At 34.0% G+C, this 20,513-nt stretch overlaps 1 protein-coding gene across 1 annotated transcript in view; it reads left to right on the top strand.

The window, feature by feature from the left end:
* The first annotated feature begins 333 nt into the window (after positions 1–333).
* The window catches only part of so (SIX homeobox 1 protein sine oculis), a 58,720-nt gene continuing 38,540 nt past the window's right edge, over positions 334–20,513 (top strand). Inside the window, exons 1-3 of the mRNA XM_085954814.1 lie at positions 334–459; positions 17,401–17,611; positions 19,536–19,663. Coding sequence (XP_085810940.1) covers positions 334–459; positions 17,401–17,611; positions 19,536–19,663 — 465 coding nt within the window. The remainder of the gene's footprint in view (positions 460–17,400; positions 17,612–19,535; positions 19,664–20,513) is intronic.

Genomic DNA, 20,513 nt, shown 5'->3' with positions numbered 1-20,513 from the left:
GGAAAGTTTGAATCAATATGTAGGTAGGTATATTGTTTTCATAAAATAATTGACAGCGAAATACTTACTAGCAAATACTCCATGTTGAGAATTTTTATAAACGATTACGTGTATAGGTACTACATCACGCACATATTTTAAAGTTTGGAATTATTATTGCATAGGTAAATATAATATACTCAAATGATACTCAGACGATGGTTAAATTAAATTACGAACTGAGTGGTGTAAAACAAACAAGTGCAAAATATTTTCGCTAGCTATCGGAGTGTCCCAAGTGCGAACTGGACTTGCGAAATGCTGCAGCATCAACCTCAGGATTATGGCGGAGGGATGGGGGTTGGTGTGGGCGGAGGGGGTGTTTTGGGGGCCCCGTCTGGTGGGAATCAACCCTCAAGAGACTCTGCCCTCTTGCCAAGCTTCGGGTTTACACAGGAACAAGTGGCCTGCGTTTGCGAGGTGAGAAATTATTTCGATTAATTAATTAAATAATTATAAGAAACTTTTTATCAATATTGCGTCAGGTTTAACAAGTATGATTGAAAAATAGATTATGCTTATAATAAAATAATACATGTTTGCCTACCATGCACGAGTAGCGAATGTCCGCTTCTGGACTCATCGATCGTGAGTTGGAATCCCCACCGCATGTTGTTTTTCAGTGTGCGTTTGAACCACAGATGTTGGAAGAAAATGTTCTTTTATATTTTATAGAGATTGTGTCTAAACATATGGAAATCACCCTGTCCCTATCCCTGTCCCGATTCTAAAATAATCAAGGGGTTCTCTTCTTATGATTCTAGGATCCATTTACACTTTACAGCTCTGGTGGCGATATAATAATAACCATCCTTGTAATAATCTAATTGGTGTAGTTTTGCACCGTTCCATTTAATACATTTTTTGTGACCCGCCACCCGCCTTTCGGCATCTTCAGGCATTGTTTGCAATTGCCAACGACAAATGTACACTGACACACGTGCCATCGGTGAGTGCGCATAGTATTTTGCTGTCTTACAATAATTGAACTGTCAGCTGATAATTTTAAAATTAAAAAATAATGAATAAAAATATCGATAAAAAGGCAATGAAAATTAATCTTGTTTGAGTGAATAGTTTTGTTATTTATATAAGTAAGTACCCATTATCGAATTAAAATAGATAATTTTTGTAATGACCGTTTTTGGAGGGGAATATACCTACTACTAGGGCCTTCGCTCCGTAGTCCGTAGGTATTTTTTTTTTTTTTTTAGAATTATTAATAACCATGTCCTTGCTTATATCGTACAAGGTGGTTGTTAGTAATTTTGAACAATCACAAACACCCAGGCTTTGAGAAAAACACATAAATGTTTTTGTCATGACCGGGAATCGAACCCAGGAACTAACCCAGGAACTCTCGGGTGGAAGGCGAGCGCCTTACCAACTTCACCACGAGAGCCGCCAGTCCGTAGGTATTATACACTGATACAGGATCTTTAGGTATATCAATGCTCCAATTGGGCCTCGCACTTGCTAGGATCGGTCCTGGGTACATTTTTGCGATATATTAGATACCTATCTTCCAGTGGCGTACGCTCCATAGATGCTATAAATGGAAAGCATGCCCAGAAATAATCGAGTAAGTGCTAAGCAACTAAGCAATGATATTGTGTAGGTATGTAATGTGCAATTTCATAATTAATTTTATTTAACAATAATTCCTCTAATGATTATAGGTACCTATGGTACCTACTAAAAATTGAGTACCTACCTATTGTAATACGTAACTAATGTATAAGTAAGTAGGTAGGTACATACCATGTATTTATCAACAGCAACCGTAGGTACAACTAAAATTCACTGCACGCCTCTTCTACCTACATTAAGAGCATTCATAAGTGAAATGGTAAATAATTTTCAACAGTAGGTGGAACGAAATTTCGCAGTCGTCGCCAATTGGAGACTATTAGTCGAGATGTGAGCACGTCAATTTGTTTTGTGATGGCGTCGGAGGAATATATTCTTAAATTGTGTAAAGATGACTAAAAAACGTTCCGCATGTACTTGAAAAAGAAAACATGTCAATAAATATACTATTATTATTACGAATATAATAATAAACATAACATTAAAAGGACGCATGTTGAATTTTTATGACAAATTATATTTCGTTCGGCTCGCGGCATTTGCACATTCCGCGCATCGTCTAGGCACGATCTTTTTAGATTTAGACCATGCCTCAGCTGAAGTATAGCCTTAATGGAAACTTTAACATATAATTTACGTTTAATCTATGGCAAGAGCGAACAACAAAAGAGCGCGTGAGTTTTAACCTAATTTTAATTAATAAGCTAGGGAAAAGCTGACAAGAAGAGAGAGAGAATGTAAATTAGTCCCATAGGCTCTTTTTCTTCTTCATATAAATATTTTTACATATTTTCACAATACACGGCGATATATTTGTACAGTTTCTCCTAGTTTTTATTAAATTGGAGGCATAGTGGCGGTAACCGTCGAGCGTGTCATCAGCGACTGGCGGATTGGAAGTGAACAGCGACCATGCCTGGACATGTGTACCTAGTATGCTAAAAGATTACTTAAATAATATCGGCTGTGCTACCCGCTTGGTCTAGAGCAGTGTTTCCCAAAGTGTGGTACGCGTACCCACTGGGGTACGGGAAGAGTTTGGTGGGGGTATGCGCTGCACCGGGTTATGGCTACGCCTGCTAATACAATATCCATGCTAGAAGGTTTATCGCATGCGGAAGAAGAGCAATTGTTGGAATTATTAGCTTCAGACGGATTCTTGCAAAATAAATATAAGGAGTGTACTTAAACATCATTTAGGTTGCAAATGCAACATGTGTATCCAGTTTTAACAGAGACATTCCTGAAATACATCTTGTCTTTTCCAACTTCATATCTATGTGAAGTTGCTTTTTCAGCATTTGTAGACATTACGTAAAAAAAGGAACAGCCTTTTGGGTGTGGAACCGCACCTCAGATTAAAATTAATAACCAATGAATGTTATTTTTTATAATATAACTTCTATTTATATTTTATTATGAATGAATTTTATTTTTTGTTTATGTACTACAAAAGGAATATATAAATATATTTTGATTGTTATTAAAGTACTTATATGCATTTTTATTTGACGAGGAGTACTCAGTGTTACGAAAATTATAGAAGGGGTACACAGATGTCGAAAGTTTGGGGAACACTGGTCTAGAGAGCTACAATATTTATGTCGAAATCCACCGAAAAAAATGTTCTTTTAATTTACACCACCACCGTAGTGGGTGTACTTAGTCGTTCTTTTCGCCGAATGTTTATCGCAGATTTTTGGTTTATCAATATTGAGGTTCCAACATATTAATCGAAAATGGACAAAAAAGTATTATTGCATTTAAATTATTTATACACAACCTACTCAATACAACACAGCCTAATATCTCGTTTATCGGTCTTTTGTCTATTGCACTCGGTGTACCTACACCATGGCCCCCACATCCTGAAACGGGCCCTCAGGCTAGGGTAGTGGTCGGCAAACTGCGGTTCTTTGGCCCCTTGAGTGCGGCTCTGCCACAGATGCTCTCTGCCATATTTGACATGGCTACAAAGAAGAAACAAAGAAAATGGAAGAGGATAACCGTAAATGTAATGTTGAATAGACCGAGACTTCGCGTTTATTCAAAACTTAAATGGCTTACTGACCTGTATTTATGTGTCGGGAAAAATTGGCGCATTGAAATTTAGAAAGATACAACTAAAAACTCGTAATTTTGCGCTAAATATTCTGTCGATGATGCAAGGAAGAAAGCAGCTGAGGAGAAGGTCAATAAAAATAAAGTTCTGTATTTAATTAGGTACTGAATAAAATCTGTCAACAATGTTAATATTGCAAGTTTTGTGGTTAGTAAAAAGATTTCCAAGAGAGGAAATCAAGAGTAAATTAAGAAATCGATTTATTGATGAGAACCTGGAATCGTGCTTAAAATTAAATCAACAACATACGAACCTGACTTACCCAAACTTTACAAGGCGATGCAAGGCCATTATTCACATTGAGATTGTCAGTCATTGTCATGATTCAATTTTATGGATACCTGACTTACAATTTAATTTTTATTAATAAATAAGATCATTATTACGTATGATATTCAGTTTTATTCAGTGTACCTACCTATAATTTAATTAGGACTTAAAACTTTAACTAAAGTTTATTAAGTAAATTAGCAGTGTACCTACTTACTACCTACGTATATAATTTAAGTTTAAAAAATTTGGCTCTCAAAAGAAATCCCAATCGTTGTACTGTTGATATTTGGCTCTATTGACTAATGAGTTTGCCGACCACTGGGCTAGGGTATTTGACGGGCCCCCTATCCACCGCTTAGATTAAAGGCAGTGTGAAATACTACATTAACGTTTTTCGAATTGTGTTTTAGTTCAAATTGAGGGTACTTATACAGTGAATTATTGGCGATTTTCAATACATCTACTTTAATAATGGAGCTGTCGAGTATCGACACATAATAATCAGAAAATATATTGGACAATTATATAAATTAAAATATTCATAGTCATGAAGTATAATAGCTATTAAAGCTAATTTATGATGTGTGTTTATCTCACTTATCTGGTCAACCCGACACGCCAGGCCCCCCACAGCCCGGCCCCCCAGGTTAGGGGTTGTAATGTCAGGTTTCTAAAAAAACCTGACATGTGTTTCGAAATTTTTGTGTTAGAAATTAAAATCTAAGATATTTTACTAAAAAGGGTGCTGGAGAATTACAAATCATTTTTTGCCGTGTTGTTTGTCTAAGCCCAAGGTATAGTTTAATGGCTTTCGATTTCAATGTGTAAAATCATTCTGATGATTTTCATATTTGGGGGGGGGGGGGTGCGCCACTGTTCCAATATGCATATTAATTGACAAATAATAAATTTTTTGCTTTATGGAAACTGCTATAGGACAGGAAACGTGACCGTTTGTCATTCATCAGGCGTGAAACAGTTTGTTACGATCCGCATTTTTTGCATGTCTGATAAAATTTTGTCTAATGTCCGTAGGCCAAGGACGAACCCAACGCCATTAAATAGATACCTACTTTTGTACAAGCTAATCCACAGAAATAATACAATTTCTATTTTCTAAATAAATGTTTCTTTATTTAATCATGTTTTTTTTTAAATTAAAATTTTTCCCTTCCCGTTCCTATTGACCCCGCTTCGCCGGTAAATAGGAACAGTCCATAATTTTGGATAAAAATATTGATAGCGAGTGAATAATCAGCATTCCCATTTACCAAAATTCGTTCATATCAGTTTTCCCTTCTCCTTCACGTTAACCTCGTTTCGCTGGTAAATAGGAACGGAGCATAATTTTGGGAAACTATTGATGGCGAGTGAATAATAAGCATTCCCATTTACCAAACCATATTGCTGAATTGCAAACACAACTTTTGGCAAGTAAATTTAACTTTTTAGTCATTCAGTTTAAATTGAAAATTTGAAAGCTACCCTATTCACCCCGTTCTACCAGTACTCTTCTTGCTTTATATTCTAAAATCATTAAAAATCTAAATGTAATAAAATAACAATGAAATTTCATACTATAATTTAAAATTAGAGGAAATGAGCATGATCAATAGTGAATACATAGTGTTATTGTTTATATTGTGTGGCCATCATGAAAAATACCCTTGGTTGCGGTTGATGGTTATAGTTTATGCCAATCTGAAAAAATACTTTCCTCTTAAGTACCAATTATTTTTTTTTCAGGACCTTACAATTTCGCGGCCCTGGCTATTGGCCCTTTTTAATCGTATCGTGCGATGAGAGGTTAGAATTTATTTTTAAAAATAAGTTAAAAATGCTGTTTTCTTTTCAACTTGCTCGAAAAGCCTAACTTATGTGTTTTTAGGTACCTATCATGATTTCGTTCCATTTTCATTTTGAGTAAATTGTGGATCCACACTGCCGTATCTTCACGATGGCAACACTGGTTTCTAAAAGTGATATTCTATTTTCAAAATCCTGCCGGAAATAGATTTTGTCCAAAAACTATCTGGTGATTCCATGAGACCATTGAAGTTATACGCACATTCAAAGAAACTGCATTTCCTTGTATTTCTTTCAGCTTTCTCCTGTTTCATTCGGCGACTTTTCATTATGCTCGAAAAAACTGCAGAAAATCTTCTCGAAAGAGAGACTTATGATATTTTTATCTCTTTTTATTTGCTGTTAATTAGAACGTCTTCCTTGTCACTTGATCGCAGCGCTGAAATGTAATCCGTATAAAAGAATACACCGAATGAATCTACTCCGTCTCCTACTTTTGATCTTATCTCTTCTCGCTTTTGACTCGAGTATTTTCTATATTATTATTGAATGTTTTGTAATAGTGTCGTCTCTTTCTTATTGTCAGTGAATGATTTGGATTTGTTCCAAATTAATATGCTAAAAAAGCATTGACATAAATTTGAGAATAATAATGATGCTGGTACATAACGTCTTCATTTAATGTACCTATTACAGTAAATTTGTTTGTCAATAAATTAAAATTCTTTCCAATAAATTAATATGGGGCATCATTAACACTGTAAACGTCAACATTAGTCGTAAACGTAGGTACCAACATTGTTACGATTATAATATTAATATCAAAAAAGTTGATAACATTGTAAATTAACATTGAAGCAGCAGTGGCGCGTTTAGTGTTGTAAAGGCCCGACGCACTGACTGATTGTGAACAATCAAATTTAAATTTTCCACATTTTGTATAAATTATACAACCATGATTTAGGCGCATTTAATTAAATTTATTCGCCTAAGCAGACTTCTCTACCAGAAAAAAAATCTCGTCCACGAAATCTATCAATTTGCGATTTCTGCCTTATTTTTCGGTCTCTTAGCAACGCATGATCTGCCTATTCCCACAGGACGTCATTATTATTTCCACTGTTGAATAATAGTTGAGTATTTGTTCCGTAAAATCTAAATCGATGTTTAAAAAAACTAAAACATTTTATTGCTGGTTTGGAGGCCCCCTTTTAAATAAAATTAATGACTAATCGGTTGCGTCACTTGCGTCAAAGGAAATCATCGCTGCACTGAAGTGTAATGTTATAATAATAGATCTTAAATTTTAAAGTAATATAACAAAATAGTAACACTACAATATACTTAATAATACAAATAAGTATTATTATATTCAAAATTTTATTTTACTTAATTTAAAAAAATATTCACGTTTTATATTATTTTTACTTTAGAAAACGTGGGTATTACGAACGATATTTTTTAATGTCACCGAAACTTTACTTTTCCTTTTTGTCCTTTACGATTTGATACCAAAAATATTGCATATAATGACAATTTAAATAAATTCACATATCTATACATATTGCATTTTATGACATTTTTTAAAAAAATAAATTCACTTTATTGTTGAGTATTAGAGTAGACGGACTTAAATGTATCCATTTCTTTCACACACACTGAGCATTGGCTGTTTATTGAATCATTCGTTGGCTTCTCTTTCACTAGGCAAATTCGATCAAACAACGTAGTACACTGAATATAACCACCCATCTCGCTTTAACATTAGCCATACGTATTATGAACTCTATTTTTCGTCTCTTTTCTTACAACTTCAATATACTCTGGAAATTTTATCCGCTGCATTTTATGCTCGCCTGATACTTCTTGCTCGCAAAAATGAACGAGTATTCATACTCATCGAGAAGTTCTTTATGATCGACAATCATTTTTATTCCCTACTACTATGAAATGACCTAACAATTATATTCTTCTTCTGCGTGACTTCTTATATGTCAGCCAAGATTTCCTGATGAGTGCAACCTGAAATAGGTCCTTCAGTCACTGAACTCTGGTTAATTCACGGCTATTTTTTTTAATCAGGAGGACAAATAAACAATAAAATTATTACTTTGACTTTTACGTCCAAGTACGTATTCCTCTGGTGTTATGCTTTGGGTACCTAATATTCAATTTGTGAGAAATACTCATCTTTTCCCCTCATCTGGTTCCCTCATCTGTTTAAAAGAGAATAACCATTGATCAGGAGGCGAGCCTTCTGCCAGCTCTTATACGTCCTTTGATTTTACTTTCCATGATCACATTAGGAGTGGGATCCCACCACTCAACGCGTTTCATGACGTTTTGGATTACTTTACCGGTATCTACACACAATAATATAAATATATCAATAAAATATGCTTACTTTCCTAACTCGGTTTCACAGTTAGACGTCTACTAGATATATGAATATTATAAATTTAGCATGACAGTTAAATTTCGTGTTCATTGTATTGTTATTACACGACTCTTAGATCATTCCTTTTTTATTGTAAAAAATAATTATATTTCCCTCTTGACCTGATCCTTATGACAAGATTTAATGTTGCACGAGACCATGACATTTGCCTGATGAGAGCAATGCTGTGTAACAAAACAGGTCTCACTTTACATATGTGTGGATCCTGGATACGATTATGTATGTATATATATGATGTCATGATTACTTTATTATAATATGTGGGAATATGAATTTATTCGAGAAATGGTATGATTAACTGCACGACAAAATATAAAACCCAGTCTCTGTATGACGGAAGGAAGTACTTTCAGATCTCCATGATTTTTGGCTTAATGTTGCATGAAACCATAACTAAGGTATGATGTCCAATCTACGATAAAATTATAAGAATGGCCAACGGCTGAAGAGTAGTCGTGACTTCTAATCTTACTCCCATGAAACCCCCAATTATTAAATGAGAAAAAAAATATCGTGAGAACTTCTGACTTAAAGTTCTTATGAATGTTCTCAATTGAACGAAATGATTCATGGTGCAGAATCGCATAATAGGATGTATAAAGCAAGATTCGGAGGATAATCAACAATGTGTTATTATAAATAAAGAAAACATTGGGAAATAGTTAAAATGGGAAGCAAAACTTGCGTAAAAATAGGACTATTAATATGTATCGAGTATTATTGCTCTCGTATTGAAAATAGTTATGGCTCATGACAACATTAAGTCAACATGACATAAAGATCTTCGAAATTATCCAAGAAGAGAAACAAATATAGAAGTTCGGGTGTTAATGTCCAATTTTTAAAAAGAATAGTTAAGTAATGTACCGACAGTTGTGTAATAATTAAAACATAGGATAGGCCATTTTATAGATGCTGCCAAACTTTGTGTTGGTAAGTTTCTATTAGACTTCTACTAGGAAAGGGGAGAAATTAAACTATTTTTAATAATGAATACTAGGACCGTGCATGGTGATATGTGTTGTGGTGAGAGTACTCTGCTACATGAAATCCTGGAAGTGAAAATTAAAACACGGAGAAGATCTGGTGAAGATGACCTCCTGGCTCAAAAATGTCTGTGATGACTTCAGCGATTGGAGAACCTTTTAACGGTTGCGAAAGTAAGGGCTACCTTTGCCACAGTGATCACCAACTTTGAAACGACCTGATAAGTCTTGCAGAAGAAGAAAAGTAATGTTTTCCGTATGTATTTTAAAAGTTCATGTTTTTCAGGGAAATTAATAAATTATTTAATTGCTTTCCGTTTCCCGTGAAGGAGCTTACTGAGGACAAAAATCCCGAAGACTATCTGAAAGAAGCTGACTTAATTTCAAGATGGCCACGTTCTTCAGTCATGGGGAATGATCAAGAAGAAGAAGAAAGAATAAATAAATTTAATGTGGATATAAAATAAAATAATACTACCCGACGAGAATACTCTTCATTTTTGCGATCAAAAAGTATCAGGCAAACATAACATACAGCGGATAAATTTTCCAAGCTCTGCATTGAAGCTTGTGAGAAAAAGAGACAGAATGGTGAGTTTGTATGTAGAGATAATGTTAAAGCGAGATAGGTATTTTTATTACTCATACCACTTCGTTTGATCAATCCGCCAGGTGAAAGAGAAGGCCAAGAGTGGCTCAATAAAGAGTGGAATCCAATCGCATAAGAAAGAGATAACTACATTTAAGACCGCTACACTGTCAGTAAAGACTAAAATTTACGTCAATTTCAGATTTCCCAATGAAACCCTGTGGAAAACCAAATGACAATATTAATATCTAGACGTGAGAAAGTAAAATATAACATGAATGATTTCACACTAACGAGACCGAAATATTATATAGGATCCATAATCGTCAATTATTTAAAAGGTACTTATATTATTATAATATACCTACTATATTGGAAGCATAATATCCAAGTACGAATGAATAGGTATCTAATTTTTGTTAATTTCTAGGAACTCTACTAATAATATATAATTTATTGGGAACATGCCACATGTAAAATAACAAAGAAGGATTGTCTAAAGTCCGAGATGAAGTTGGTACCTATTTAACCCCATCATCATACCAAAGAAGATGTCTTAAATTATACTTACATAATATTATTATTTCCATAATTAATAATTAATCAGATAATAGTGACCTATTGGCCCGACATATAAATGTCATTGCCCCCACCGACAAAAATTAACAATTTCTTGTCCATGAAATAGTACAAAATATTAAATAATTATGTACCTTGGTACCTATATAATATTTGCAAATTCTGCTTTAATTAGCTGTCTAATCTAATCTCACAGAACGTCACTGATTTTAACAATTTTGGATAATAGTCATCATTTTTGTTCTGTGAAATCTAAATCGACATTAGTAATAATTATTGATTTAATTTAATAAAACATAAATTTCCTCAGAGGGATATTTTCTGAGACGGATGAAACCGGTCCAGACTTATTTATTAAAAGTGGAATATTTACTAAATAAAAAAATGTGTTTTATTAAATTAAATCAATAATAATGTAATGTAATTAAAATAATAACAATACATTTCCACAATGAATTGACAGTTAAGACAATAAAAAAACGACAATTTAAGTAAATAAATAAAAGTATCAATCTGTGAGAAATCCTTTTATAGATTGTTGTATAATTTAATAATTTTACTACCTATGTAGGTATCTACTGGTTTGATCTGTTTGGAAGACCCATTTAAAATTTTCTGATGAATCTGCTGCGTTATTTGCGTCAAAGAAAATCGCCGCTGAAGTCATCCAAATGACCAGAATGTCTTTTAAAACCCTCAAAAAAATCTTGTTAATGCTTTGCAAAATGTTGCCCTTTATTAAGGAATCATCATAAAATATAATTTGCAAGTAGGTACCTACTTGTATAGCCGTGTATTTGCCAGGCCTAGGATTCGAACATGGGACCCACGACATTACAAGCCGACGCTTAAAGTATCGTAGGCCTATCTATAAATATCGTAATAATATATTAAATTAGGTAGGTATTGATTAAATTTTCGATTTATCAAATTCATTGTTCAGTGGGTCTATTCTATATACTTATCGACCGCTAAAGTGATAAAGTGATAGATATTATCAAACTTAGGGTAGGTTTGTATTAAAGTATTAGCACTAATTATTGTAACAATAACAATAAGTTGGTTGTACCTAATACTTGTAATTGTTGCAATAACTGCTATATTTTAACAGCAGCAAGAAAGGTGCTGTTAAAATGTAGCGCTTATTGGAACAATTACAACCAACATATTGTAATTGTTGCAATAAGTGCTAATACTTTTATACAAACCTACCCTAAGTTTGAAAATATTTATCAATTTATCACTTTAGCGGCCGATCAGTACAGAATAGATCCACAGTTGGCCTTTTCAATCACAACTAGTTAAAATATTATCCGAATGCCTACTCAGATACGCCTCTCTCGTACTAAGTTTTACGATGTTGATTTCTTTGTTGTAGGTACCTATCTATATTTAGATGGGCACTACATATTTTATTTATTTTTGGTGAAACTACTAGGTAAATTATTGTTATTAGGTACATATATTTTTGTTTGGACATCAAGCACCTTCTCGTAAATGTATTGTGATATTATCCAACACTTCCTTAATTATGAGAGTAGAATAAATGCGAAGGAAATATGAATAATTGGAACGCAGATTTCAACCAAAAGTCGCGTCTCTTGTTCTAAAAATACAGGCGGTGTGAAATTCAAAGCTCTCAGTTCTCAGTTCTGTCGGCTCTCCGAGCTGTACGAAAATATAATATGAGTTTATGTTACACTCGTCCAAGACAGACATTGCTAACCTTTTACAAATTATATAGGTACAGAAGAAAAAATAAAATATGTTTTTCAAACACTCAGAAAGGTCTCAGAAATATATACATATTGTAAATTAAGAGTCAGGTGTTTATGGTACATGGATTGACGTTCCTACTCTCTAGGCAAAGTGCCGAGAATACCGCCCCTTTCGTTTCTAGTCTCAAATTGAATGACAATTTTGTTAGGTGCCTAGTTAGTGCCTACTTACATATTATTTTGATATTTATTTTCGGCTATCATAAATCGACAAATGGGTAGATCATGGCCCCCACAAGGGGGGACTAACAGGGCTCTAGCCTAGGGGCCCTGGCTTAAGGGGGGCCCGGCTTGACGGATCGACCAGCCAAGATAGATAAACACACATCACCAAAGTGCAGTAAAATATAAAAAATGTCGCCTGCGGTGCTATTTCACTTTATGCGTATTACCATTTAAAAATATGTGATTGTGCAATGCAATTTTTGATTATTGTTTTATTGTTATCTTTTAATAAACATCATAAGGCATAATAATTATTCTCAATCTATATTAAAAATGTGTCAAGCGCGAAATGTATAAGGTACAACTACTGAGAAGATATAAGCATATTAAACTGACTTGCTTACTTACTCCAACAAATCGTAACGTACGTCTATTCCTTTGCGCATTTAATTCAACTGTGCGGCGTCCAATCCTCCCGGAGGCCAATTGGGTCGGCGTCGAATTGGGTCGGCGTCGAATTGGTCCGGCGTCCGATTGTACCGGCGGCCAATTACCGGAGGCCAATCGGCGGAGGCCAGTTCGCGGTGTCAAATCGTCCCATTCCCTAGTAGACAGGGTAAATATTGAAGTCAATGACACCATCTAGATTTTTTTCACCACACCCCACCCGCCGCTTTAAAAATTAATAAAAATATATTATGGATATTTTTTAAAAAAATGAACCCTCTTCCATAACCTTGTTTTCTGTGTGTACGCCTGATCCACCCAAAAAATAGGAATTGTGAGGAATGAAGTAGCTACGAAAAGGACACGAATATTCGTTGATATTCTGACCCGTGATGAATGATGGCAAATTAGGCACACGATCCAAAAGTTTATCACAATTGCCTCACATGCTCTCAAATTCCTGGGACAGTGGAGCTGTTCTATTTGTGTCTCACTTCTGTGAAACGACCTCTGGTGAATTTGCTTCACTTCTAGCGTATTAAGCAACGGTCCATAGATCACTTCCAGAATCCAGATGAAGTAAAAAATACCCATTTCATTAGAGAAAACAACACAACAAGATAGTATAGCTACTAGCTTATTAAAAACATGCCCACAATACATGAAAACGGTACCCATAATAAAACAATTGATTTTAAATTATCTATCAACGATACACAGTGGTGAAGGGTGGAGGTAGGCTGTTAAGATCCGATATAGATAGTACACACTAAATTTTGTCAGTCCCACGTATTTGTTTTTATTGAACTAAGACTACAATTTACAGATGGTGGTGGTTAGTTTTTAAAAATCAATTGAGCCGTGCCTAAGCCATAACAAAATAGTTTTCGTATACTTTGGGCGATACGACAAAATTGTGCACACTTTTTCATTCATACTTATTTGTTTTCGTTGGATTAAAAATACATATTACACATATTGTTGGTTCATTTTTTAAATTCATTAAGCTCTGCCTAAACCAAAACAATAATAGATAAAAAATATTATTAAATCTATAAAATAACATTGTGTATGATTTAATGGCATAGTTTTAGATAGTTTATAGATAGACAACTTAGACTATAGATCATAGACAAGACAGTATTTTGACTATTGTCTGATAATGACTTGGTCTATGCAGGTTTTAATTAATTTTAATAACTACTCGTAATCGATACTATCTGTATATTGTAGTTTTAGTTCAATGAAAACAAATGTGTATGACTGACAAAGTTTAATGTGAAATATTTATGTACGATCTTAACAGCCTACCCCCACACTTCGCCAGCGGTATATGGATTAATAAATAGGTAGGTATAATACATATTTATGTTTAATAAAATTTTAGTAATTGGTAAAATATCAATACATCCTTGTGAGATGAAAGTGTCACTATGTTCATTACAGCACTCTCGATCCTCTTCTTGGCTAAATATTTCCGTCGATTATTAGGCAAGTACGTTTTAGAGCGGCCGCGGCGTTTAAAAATATTTAGTACCAAATGCACATTTTATGGGGCCGAAAAGATCACGTGGTAGTGGCGAAGGGTGGAGATAGACTGTTTAGATCCGCCATAAATGGTGCACATTAAACTTTTTTGGTCTATTGTATTTGTTTTTATTGAAATAAGACTACAATTTAGATGGCGTTGGTTAGTTTTTAAAAATCAATTAAACCCTGCGAAAACCGAGCCATAATAGATAATAGTCGAAAAATACCAATACTATCTATAAAATATCTTAAATTATGCAATTAAATCATACATACCTTTGGATATTGTATATATAGATTAATACGTGTATCTATTATAGTTTGGCTTGGGCAGGGCTTAATGAATTTAAAAAATATGTAAAAAATGAACCAACACAATATGTGTATTAGGTGTGTATTCTTAATCCAACGAAAAGAAATACGTATGAATGAAAAAGTGTGGAAATTTTAGTCATATCGCCCAAAATATACCAAAACTATTATGGCTTGGTTTAGGCAGGGTTTCACTGATTTTTAAAAACTAACCAACACCATCTGTAAATAAATTGTAGTCTTATTCAATAAAAACAAATGCGTATGACTAACAAAGTTGAATGTGTATCTTCATTAATTACATATTGCAATTAATTATTAAATACCTAATCTCAAATACAGTTACGTCAAAAGCTCCAAGCATTTGAATCATGCATATAGGTACTTACTGTAGCATTTTTTTTTTATTTCTTCACAGTTTACCGATACTAATTTATCTTTTAGACTTTAGTTAGAACAATTGCATACTTTTAATAGATATCGCTATCTTCCAGTGGCGGGTTTTATTATTGCTAAAGAAGCAAATAATTCGGCATAAGATTTAAAAGGAGACCTCTGAAAGAATAAATTATTAATGTATACCAAAATCTTCAATGTAATTGTAATTATAAAATATCTACTAGATGCGTAGGTACCTACCTAGTAGATTATACATTATATACTTATGTAAGTCATGGCCCCCATAAGGGGGGGGGGGGGCTGACAGGGCTTTAGCCTGGGGGCCCGGCGAGGCGAGTCGACCAGATAAGTGAGATAAACACACATTACAAATTTGCTTTACTAGTAAAAAAAGTCGCCTGCTTGCCTAATATTATTTCAATGTATAGGGTTGTACAATACAATTTTTAATTATATATCAATACTCGAGAACTCCAAAGTAATTCAAATGAATATATTGGAATATACAATAAAACATTAATTTTATCGCGTACACGCCACGCCGTACACCATTTGGAAAACGCTACTGTAGAGCGTCACAGTACCGTTATCTTTAGCGATAAGTAGGGGGGGCCGCCAAACATCCTAGTCTAGGGGCCCGCTTCAGGATGTGGGGGCCATGATGTAAGTACTGTTATAACATTGCATACTTATGTAGGTAAAATATCAACTAGATACGTAGGTACATACCTAGTAGATTATACATTATATATTTATTACCACAGAACAGATAATAAATAGAATACCGATAGGCTATATTCAATACGCCGCTTCTTGATGCAGGGTTTTGGATGTGTGAGTGTCCTACGAAAATGAAGCACGCATTATGAAGTGCAATAGTGTGCGTAATACACCAACATTAAATGAGCGTAAATGCATAAACCGAGAGCAGTTTTCAGTATTCGGCGTAAAACGTATTCTTGACACGTGTGTAAGTTTAACCCGGATTCTTCCTTACTCGAGTCGGTTACCTGCTATCGCCTTACCCGTTATGTATTTCAGTTCCCATTATTTTTGAGTTCCCTGTTTATTACATTGAATACTTATGTAAACTGTTACAAATTATTTATTTATCTATTATGCGCTTACAAATCTGAAGAAAGGAAAAGAATATTTTTTATAAAAAGATTAGGTACCTACCTGTGTATTTAAGTAGATTGGCAATGTTCGTGTTGGTATTTTAATATTTTTAAGTTGTAGAAAAATAGTCAATTTACTTACAATTTTATACAAATAAAAAATATTTGGAATTTATTGTTTTTATTTTATTTTTTATCGTTAGGGCCTCAAAAAGTCAATGCGTCGGGCTTCCACCACCCTAAATGGGCCACTACTAACTTCCAGTGACGTCCCTAGATAAAATGCCGCCCCTAGGCAGCACCAAAAAGCCGCCTCATTTTTTATACAGTATTTTTATCATCCTTTCATGAGTCCAATATCTAAGAAATGTGTTGTATGGATACATTACTAATAAAATATCAGACTAATTATTCGCAAATCTGCACGTGTCGTTTCTGGCCACCAAGTACGTCGAAGGGCAACGGAAGTAAACTAGATATCGCGAACCCGATAAAACCAGTGAGCTGATTTTTTTAATGGAAAGATATTTTCGTTGTTACTAAGTTTAGGTAGCTGTTTTGGTAGGTAATGCCAATTGGGAGGGCGATAACTATGTTCAACGAAATTGCTTCGGGTGTTGATATATTCCACCTACGTGAGAATGAGTTTAGGTGGACGTTGTTTTATAAATTCTTAAAATAGGGTCTGCTTAACTCATCCAGTGTACTTCCTTGTACCTATCTAATTTATCTAATTTATCTACTGATCTATCTCTTTTTTATGTAATACTTGTTATATTTATATTTCTTTGTATCTAAATGTCATGTTGTGAACGTCTTAAACTTATAATTTGTAGATAATGTCCACAATATTTAAAAAAAAAATGAAATTGTTATTTAAATTTCTATATATTCCAAATAATTCTCCTCGATTTGCCGCCTTTCAAGTAACTGCCGCCCCCAAGCGACGCTCGATCTGCCTACCCCCACGGGACGTCACTGCTAACTTCTCACGTTATAAGTATTTAATAATAAACCTATTTGCGCTATTATGCTGGTAGTATGTAATTTATTTACCAACATACCTATATCATTTTTCGAAAGGTCGCGGGCGTGGGGACTTCGCAGGTGGTGGAAAAGTAGCCGGCGAGATTACTTATACAAATTTTGTGAGTCCTTTGTTCAAAATAAATCGTCGTTGTTGACCTCTACGTGTTTTTTTTGTCACAGGTCCTACAGCAGGCCGGCAACGTGGAACGACTTGGCAGGTTCCTGTGGTCGTTGCCAGCCTGCGAAAAGCTCCACGGCAATGAGAGCGTTCTCAAAGCGAAGGCCACAGTCGCCTTCCACAGAGGGAACTTCAAAGAACTGTACAGACTCCTCGAGAGCCATTCGTTTAGTCCACACAATCATTCCAAACTTCAAGCACTGTGGTTGAAAGGTGAGAATCAACTGTGAAATTTAACTGTTTAAATTATAATATATTTTACAACTTTTTGGACATACCATGTCCGATCCTAATAAGATCATATGAGCCTCCACAGAGTGGAGGTTTGTATTAACAGATTTAGTTTTTACGAGAAATAGATGGCAGCCACTTGCTCAACGTATTAGGTCCATATAGGGTTTGCAATACCGGTATTTCAAAATCGGTATTCCAGTATGTATCAATACCGAAATACCGGTTTTAAAAATCCAAATTACCGAAATTTTTGGTATTAAGAAACCACACTCGTTTACGTTTTTGACGATGAATTTTATTGTTATTTCTTCATTAATTTGTACTGTATTTCTTATCCAATTGAGTGTATAAGTTATGTGCTGATAAAATGCAAAACATTGACTGAATCCAACATAGGTGATGGAATAACAATAAAACACAATTCATTAAATATACCCATTTATAAAATTGTCTCGATAAATTAACATACCGATACTATTTTTAAAAAACATCCGTGACGAATGTTCAATTATTCTATAATAAAATTGATGATTGTACAAGACGTGTTGAATTGAAGATTTTCCTGCAGTCGTGTTTATTTACACTTAATGAACTAGCCTTTTTGGGCGCTTTAGTTGAATTTATCAATATGTAGGTATATTCAAATTATTTGTTAAAATCATCAATAATTGTACAATATTGTAATTGATACATATTTTTAAACATCACCATATAAATGTACGTAGGTTGGTTTTTTCTATAAAATGAAATTTTTAAAGAGATTGTAATAGCTATATTTACCGAAAAGTACTTATGTTTTAACGAATACCGGTATTAATACAGGTATTCAATACGATATACCGAAAAACCGGTATTGATATTTTCATTCGGTATTGCAATCCCTAGGTCCATAGTCTGACTCATACACAAATTGAATAACAATAATTATGTGTACTTGCCAGACCCAGGATTCGAACCTAGGACCCACGACGCTATAGATAGGCACACGCTTATGCCGCGCGGACATAGGTAGGTATCTAAGTAAAATACTTACATTTTTTTTTAAATAAATAAAATTTTTGGATGCATTGACTGCGACCAGTTTGTCATATTGCCACCGTTTTCCAGGTCCAATAAGTATCAAAATCTTAACGATGGTACTGAGGTCATCCTCCTCAAACCCAGGGCTTAGCACTTACTGATAGGGTTTTGGTTAAAAGTTTACTGCATTCTCACATATTATCAAGAATAGAGAATTTCTTAGATTTTTATTTAATTATCGTTCATTTCTTCAATAAATTATTTTGCGTTTAACATTTGTTAGTATAAATCTGTACATATTATAATATTATATTCTGTACCAGTTGATAATGTCCATCTGAATTGGACGAAACCGGTCCTGGTTATTATTAAAACCAAATGGATTATGTCCCTACTACAAATTGTGTTTTATTTTAATTTATATATCGAATTTCCACCAAGAATTGACAGTTAAAAAGTAAAAATATATCGAAGATAAACAAGTCTTTCCTACGATTGTTTATAATAACCGAAGATCAGTAGAAAATGTGATCTCCGTCTTGTAATAATGTATATTAGATACCTACCTACCTATTAATTTATCGCCACATCGAATGTAAATAAAATAATTATTGAAAAAAACTATACATTACAAATATACCTACCCAGGGGTCGAAATGGACCCGCGTACCAGAGCGCCGTTCCGCTTCATAAAATCCCCAAAATTATCGCTCCGTCTCGTGGAAAAAATAATTTAACCGCCTGAGCTAGATAGACCATAATATAACAAAAATCTAACACAATTATTTTTATAAAATAAGTAGGTACATATAAAATTAGATTTCTATGTTGATATTTTCTATTTCGAGCGATGTACCTACCAATAAAAGTATATTGTCCACAGCACACTACGTAGAGGCAGAAAAACTTAGAGGGCGGCCATTAGGTGCAGTTGGAAAATACCGAGTTCGGCGCAAGTTTCCGCTGCCCAGGACTATCTGGGATGGAGAAGAAACCTCATATTGTTTTAAGGTTAGAAATTTATATTTTATAATGATTACAAAATTATGTAGGTATTAGGTTTAGGTAAGACCTTTCATGAGAAAACCACCGGGGCGGGGCAACTGGTATTTTAACCCCCCTTCAAAAATCAAAATAAATGATGAATAAAATATAAAATGCAAAGTAAGTAGCTCACTAAATTATTGGCCTTTCTGCTTTATTTACATTCTACAACCATAGACATGGCGAACACCCGAAGCGGAATAGAGAAAACCGCGAATCGATATTATTTGTAAGACAATTAGATTAATAAAACGCAATTTTTTTTATAGAACTTAGTCCACTTTTAATCAATAAATTAGTACTACAAAAAAATGCGTTTTATTAATTTAAACAATAATACAATGCAGTTCCACCATGAATTGACAGTTACAACAAAATAAGAGAAATTGTTATAATTTATTATGTATGGTAGGTACTAGGGATTCCAATCCCGGGATCCCGAGCTATTTTCGATACCATTGAATCCCGGGAACGTAATCCCGAAACTTTCGGGATTGATTTTTTTATCAATTTTTATGGAAAATAAAATATAAACGAAAATATAACAGAAAAAATACTTTTAATAACAAATAACTACATTAGAAATAAACTGAGTTTCAATGAAGTTTGATTTATATCCATGTGTAAGCTGCCGATTCGTTTTATTTTTTCACATAAATTAATAAAAATGAGAAAGATTGGAAAAAAAAACAATGCTTAGCACTATTAACAAAGTAATTCCACCATGATCTCATACGTTTTACGGCAGTTTCATAGACTAATTAGATTTATAAACCGGAAAGGCCATAAGTAGGTACACCATGATTTGCTTTACTAT

The sequence above is a fragment of the Rhyacophila brunnea genome, unplaced genomic scaffold (genome assembly GCF_057557595.1).
Source record: "Rhyacophila brunnea isolate RB1 unplaced genomic scaffold, BYU_Rbru_1.0 scaffold_4, whole genome shotgun sequence".
NCBI lineage: Eukaryota > Metazoa > Arthropoda > Insecta > Trichoptera > Rhyacophilidae > Rhyacophila > Rhyacophila brunnea.
The sequence above is the reverse complement of the archived record's forward strand: the minus strand, read 5'-3'. Positions and strand labels throughout refer to the sequence as shown.